The sequence below is a fragment of the Bos indicus genome, chromosome 4 (assembly GCF_029378745.1).
Source record: "Bos indicus isolate NIAB-ARS_2022 breed Sahiwal x Tharparkar chromosome 4, NIAB-ARS_B.indTharparkar_mat_pri_1.0, whole genome shotgun sequence".
NCBI lineage: Eukaryota > Metazoa > Chordata > Mammalia > Artiodactyla > Bovidae > Bos > Bos indicus.
In genome coordinates this window covers 114,686,136-114,692,135 of record NC_091763.1, presented here as the reverse complement: position 1 = coordinate 114,692,135, position 6,000 = coordinate 114,686,136, and the positions used below count along the sequence as shown (strand labels likewise).

General features: G+C 58.1%; 1 protein-coding gene across 4 annotated transcripts in view; it reads left to right on the top strand.

The window, feature by feature from the left end:
• Positions 1–451: 451 nt before the first annotated feature.
• Positions 452–6,000, top strand: part of PRKAG2 (protein kinase AMP-activated non-catalytic subunit gamma 2) — a 300,390-nt gene continuing 294,841 nt past the window's right edge. For 2 of the 4 annotated variants that reach the window (XM_070788448.1, XM_070788446.1), the window contains exon 1: positions 452–1,074. In XM_070788448.1, coding sequence (XP_070644549.1) covers positions 961–1,074 — 114 coding nt within the window. In that variant the 5' untranslated portion in view covers positions 452–960. The remainder of the gene's footprint in view (positions 1,075–6,000) is intronic. The other 2 variants (XM_070788445.1, XM_019959356.2) reach the window with 2 other exon arrangements.

The window sequence follows — 6,000 nt, the reverse complement described above, 5'->3', positions numbered from 1 at the left end:
ATTTATGACCGACATGGGGGGGGGGCGGTTTCCGGGGTCTGACACCTGTCTCGGAGCGGGTCCCGCGCCGCCACGGCCGCAGGGGACCGCAGCCCCCCGGGCGACAGCGCGCGGCGGCGAGGGGAGCGCGCGGCACGCCGTGTACTTCCTGTTCGAGGCGCGCCGCCGTCCACCTCCCCGCGCCACCCGCCTGCGTCTGGGCCAGGCCCGGCCCTTCGCGTAGCCCCCGGCCCCGGCGCCCTGGAGCGGCGGCAGCAGGGGGACGGAGCGGGTGACTGGGCCTCCGCTCCCCGCGAGGCTCCCGGGCGCTCTCCGGCCCGGCGCCAGCAGCCGCGCTCGCCGCCGCGCCTTGGTCCAATTGCGCAGAGTCTCCGCGTTTGCACCTCCTCTTCCCCTCCTCCTCCCTCCCTCGCCCAGAAAGGAGGACGGACCTCGCTCCCGGCTGCGGGCTGGTTTATTCTGCGGCCGAGGCTCACGTTAATACACACAGCGTCTCGTTCTCGCCAGATCTTTCGCTCAGGCGCAGGCAATAGGAGGGCTGCTTCTCAAAGTGTTGAACTGCACCTGCCTGTCCGATTACCTTTGGGAATCGGGGAGTGGCGGGGAGCCGGGAGGGTGGGAAATGTTGCCTCGCCTTGCCAAAGGAAGAAAACTTTGTCACTCGGAGGGAGCACGCCGCCACGCGTAGCCCCGAACCGGGACGGCCTCGGGCTTCGGTTCTGCCTCGGACGATCCCGTAGGAGGAAGCGGACACGTGAACCCGGCGCTCCCGCCGACCGCCACCCCCGGCGGGCCCGAGGTCCCTGCCCCACCTCCCTCCCGCGGAAGTCCCCACGCGGTGTCTTTAGGCGGGAGGGGACAGTAAACAGCGCCCGCGGCCGACGGCAGGGGCCGGGCACGGGGAAGGAGAGGACCGAATTCCAGGAACGGGTCACCCGGAATTAACTTCGGCTTAAAGTTATGGGAAGCGCGGCCATGGACACCAAGAAGAAGAAAGATGTTTGCAGCCCCGGCGGGAGCGGCGGCAAGAAAAACAGCAGCCAGAAGCGGCGTTCGCTGCGGGTGCACATTCCGGTGAGTCCGGCCCCGCGGGGCCTCCCGCTCGCCGCCCCCCGTGGCGCTCCGAACCGGCGCGGAAGCGGTTAACGCGGGCCGCCCAGCCGCCGTGCGCGCCCCTCCTGCCGCTCCGGGGACGGCTGATGGCGCTGGGCCGAGCTGCGCCGCCCGGCCCGGGCTCCGTCTCCCGCCCCGCCCGAGTGCCGCCGGGGCCCGGCGACCCACCGTCTGTGGCGTGGCGGGCTGGGCGTAGCCCGGGATCCCGCCCGGTGCGGGTGCGGGGGGCGGTGCGTAGGCTTGTTTTTGTTGAAGGAGGACCGTGTGGACTGCGCTCCGGGGAGGTGGAGCCGCGCGCCGCGGCTGGGGACGGACGGGAGGGGCGGTGGGTGGGGACAGCAGGGAATGGGGGCGGCAGCTGTGTGTAGCTGCGCCCTCAAACTGACCCCCCAACCCCGCTCCCCAGCACCCTGCTCCTCAGCTTTCCTCGGGTGTCTGTGGGCCCGGGGCGGGAGGCTCCTCTGCAGCCGGCCCCTGGGTCTGACCCTGGGAGCACATTTCAGGCATTTGGGGGCTCCGGATCCCCTAAGGCGTGCAGGGCCCTCGCGAACTTCAGCCCTGGCCACGCCGGCCTCTGGGCCGGACTTTGGCGACATCGATCGGTCTGCAGCTTGACTTTGTCCAGCTGGAGGGCGTGGCGGGCAGGGGTCGTGCGCCCACCCTGCAGTTTGCTTGCCCGTGGCCCCCCGCAGCCTTACTTAGCCACTCCGTGGGTGGGTGGAGGGGGGGTTGGTCTGATGCTGAGCCCTACAGCCCTTACCTGCACCCGAAGGAAGCCCCCAGCTGGGTCACACCCCCAGCCTCACTAACCGAGTACACGTGTGTCCAAACACACACGCAAGAGAACTCCGTGGAGAATGTAATTTTGATGATGGGTGACCGGTCTTGGGCACAGATGCTGGTGGTCCCATCCGCCCAGAGCTGCCTCCGACCTCACCGTGTTACAGACACCTCCTGGAAGCTAATCCTTTCTGACAGCCGCCAGCGAGGGGCGGGGGGAGGGGGTGCTGCCTGGCCAAGCATTTTCTGCTGTGAACTCTCTCAGGCATTTAACTAAGATGTTTGTTGACTGCGCTTCCTTCCCAGTCCTCTGTGCAAACACTGGCCAGGAAGGTCAGGTACTGGGGGAGCCCCAGACATCTGATGGGTACTTCAGGGAGCAGCCCCAAGTTGGGACAGGTGGCCAGCCCTCCCTGGCAAGGGAGAGCTCAGGGAGCAGGTGACTGGGCCCGAGCTTGCAGTGTGACCACCAGGGTGGTGACCCAAGCTTGCGGGAATAAGCATACCTTTGACTAAATAAACATCCTATTTGAAAATGAGATAGTCTTGTTTACATTCCTAACGTGAGATATTTTGAGCCATATTTGTAAATGGAAAGTTAGACACCAGTAGGCGAAGCCTCCCTCTGGTAGCTTCACTTGACTGAGCCATTTAACTACTCAGCTTCTCCTGTTTGTCAAACAGATAATAACTCTGCTTTGCCCCCCTTTCAAGTCTGTTGATATAAAAATAAATCATGGGAAAGCTCGTACCAGTGCACACTGTTATATGAATGTATGGCTATTACACTTACATCAGAGCATCTACTTTAAAAGAGAGAGAAAAGAAAATGACACTGCCTAGTGCCCAGGCCGTGCATATCCTATTCAGGGTGATAGGTGAGGCTGGTCTCAAATGGGAACACGTGTGTGGGGCATGCTCCGGAGAGGTGGAGGGCAAAACCCAGAACCTGGAAGAGGACTGAGGTGTGACGGCGGAAAAGCCACGATATAGTTGGAACCCTCTCACCAGCCCTCCTGCTGCTGGTGATGACTTTGGCTGCTTTAGCCATCATTCTTGGCCCGACGCAGCCCTTACAGAAAGTACCGTTCACTCAGTTATTCCACGACACGTGTGCTGCGCTGCTTGATGGTGAGATCCAGGGGGAAAGGAGAGGGCCTCTGTCTCTGCTCTCACAGGGCCTGCATCTGCTGTGTGTTTGGGGGCAGGGGGAACCAAGAGGGTGTTGTCACTAACCAAGTAGTTATTACCTGTGGGTCCCTGTGCTGGGCTGGGTGAGAGTTACATGCTAGCTGGGAAAATGTGGCATTCAGACAGATGTTTGCAGATGACCCAAGGGTACAGGTTGACCAGTGCGGGCCATACCTGCTTTCAGAGGGGAGAGGAGGGAGAGATGGCAGGGCATGGACATGTTCAGAGAGACACTGCACCCAGAGGTGGTAGGCAGGACAGAGACGTGTCAGGGGCATGGCGGGGGATCACTCTTGCCAGGGAACCAGCTTGAGCCCCTCTCTGGAGTTGGAGAGTGTGAGGCTGTTTCCAGACCCAGCGAAGGGCCCCTTTTCATGGATGAAAGGGTTTGAGAAATCAGGGTAATCGGAAATACGTCAAGGTTAGATCAAGAAGAGCCTTGAATCGGCCTTACAAGATTTAGCAAGTAGAAATACTAAGTGCCCAGTTAAATTAGAATTTTAAACAATGAACAACTTCTTAGTATATGAATGTGGCAGGCACCATTTGGGATAAACTTATACTAAAAGAAAGACCGTCCGTTGTTACCCGAAATCCCACTTTAACTGGCCTCCTGTCTCTTCTCTGGGAGTCCTTCCTGGGACTTAGGCCCAGGAATGAGGATGCCCCCACTGGAGCCCTTGGGAAGCTGCGGTAGATGCGATGGGTGTCCTTCCTGTTGTGCCCAGAGCCCACCCAGGGTTCCCTGCAGCCTTGCTGGACAGCTCCGCTCCACACCACAGCTGCTCACCGTGTCTCTCTGCTCCTCAAGGAGGCCTCTGGAATAGTGGCAGCTTGCTCAGCCTGAGTAGGCTGGCGTGGGAATGCCGGGGTTGGCATTATGCCCTAAAGGGGCAGCCCTCACCAAGGAGGAATGCAGGTGAGGGGAGAGGTTCTACCATGGGTTCTGTGGAGGCCTCTGAGGGTCCCAGCAGGACCCAGCCCCGGTTGCCCAGAGTGGTGGGCCAATCAGTCATTCACGCACTCTTTCTGTCTGGCCTGACTTCCTTGCCTCACCTCCCCCGCTCCCTGGGATAAACTACTGAATCCAAGTCATTGTCTCACTGTTATGAGGGGGAATTTCAAGTCAGAGTCTTCCCTGGTGGCTCAGACAGTAAAGCGTCTGCCTGCAATGCAGGAGACCCAGGTTCTATCCCTGGGTTGGGAAGATCCCCTGGAGAAGGAAATGGTAACCCACTCCAGTACTCTTGCCTGAAAAATTCTACGGACAGAGAAGCCTGGTGGGCTATACAGTCCGTGGGGTCGCAAAGAGCCGGACATGACTTCACTTTCACTTTACTTTCACTTCACTTACTTTAAAGTAAGAAGCAATTAAAAGTGATGGCAACAACACTTCGTGGAGTAGAGTTGTGGAGACTGGGCTGGTGTCAAGGGAAGCAATCAAATGCTTGGGTAAAAAACCCAGAGATCAGCATTTAAGAGCTTGAACTATAGTGATGATGAAAGAAAACGGACAGAGGCAAGATGGAAGATGGTCAGCCGTGGTTTCTGATGGATGGCAAGGGATTGAGCTGGCCTTAGGATTGCAGGACGTTTGGTGTCAGGAGGCGGTTCTTGGGGGAAGATTGTGAGTCTGTCACAGCCCAGGTGGCCTTGAGCAGTGGATCAAAGGGCATCACTTCTGCCTCCTCCCCCAACAGCTGGTGGGCATCGGTGCTCATTTCCCAGGACGCTCGGGATTCTTAAGAGCAGCTCCCGGAAGATACCCTGGCTCTGGCAGTCCAGTGGAGGGCTCATTTGGTGGCAACCAGTGACACTCACTGTGATGAAGCCTCTGGGACCTCTCGTGTCCAAAGCAGCTTGTCTTTTTTTCTGAAATGGACACGACTGGACTCAGTCTCCAGCCCCACATCTGATGCATAAACAGAACTATGGCCCAGGATGTTGGGGGAGATAATTGCAAACCTCCATCCTAGGCTCTTTAATCTAGATCTTTCTTTTTAATTTAGTTTACTTTTTAATTTTTTACTTTGTAATTTTTTTTTTTTTTTGGCTGCACTGGGTCTTCATGGCTGCACTCAGGCTTTCTCTGGTTATGGTCAGTGGGGGCTTCTCTTGTTGGGGAGCACAGACTCTCGGGCGTGCGAGCACAGTCGTTGCAGCTCGTGGGCTCAGTAGTTGTGGCTCCCAGGCTTAGTTGCTCTGAGGCACATGGGTTCTTCCCGGCCCAGGTATTGAACCCGTGTCCCCTGCATCAGCAGGTGGATTCTTAACTACTGGACCACCAAGGAAGTCTTTTAATCTAGATCCTTAACCACCTTTTACCCTGCCCTCCTGCCAGCAGCACAGCACCTGCTGTGCCCTGAGATACCGGAAAAGAGGAATCAACTTTAGGGGATATACTAAGGGCTTAGGTGACAGTGGGTAGTGGAGACCCACAGTTACTAACTAAAGTTATTCATTAACTGAATTCTACTGAAGGGAGAATGGCCCTTGGGCCTGATGGAGGGTGTTGCCTTGCTTGGTTTCAGGCTCAGGGTGGGTCACCTTTGGGGGACACCCTCTTGGATCTTGTCCGGGGAAAGAGAGGAGGGAGAGGAGAGGAACGCCTGCTTGCAGGCTCCTCTGGGGCTGCCCTAGGCCTTTAAAAGTAGCAGGACAAGCGTACCGTTCAGAGTCGTGGTGTGCTGGCACCTCGCCTGGGTTCTCGTTCCTCCGCCTTCATCCCTAATGGAAGGCAGGAACAGTCATCCAGGTGGTGGGAATGCTTTTAGAAAAGAGCTCATTAGAAGCCTAGCTATGCCTGGCGACCTGCCAGAACCCTCTGCCTGAGCAGCCATCGCTGGGAGTTAGCGTGTGCTTTCTGCCTTTCTGTCCGAGAAAAAGAATGTGCCCTGTTAGCGCGCAGCCTTACTG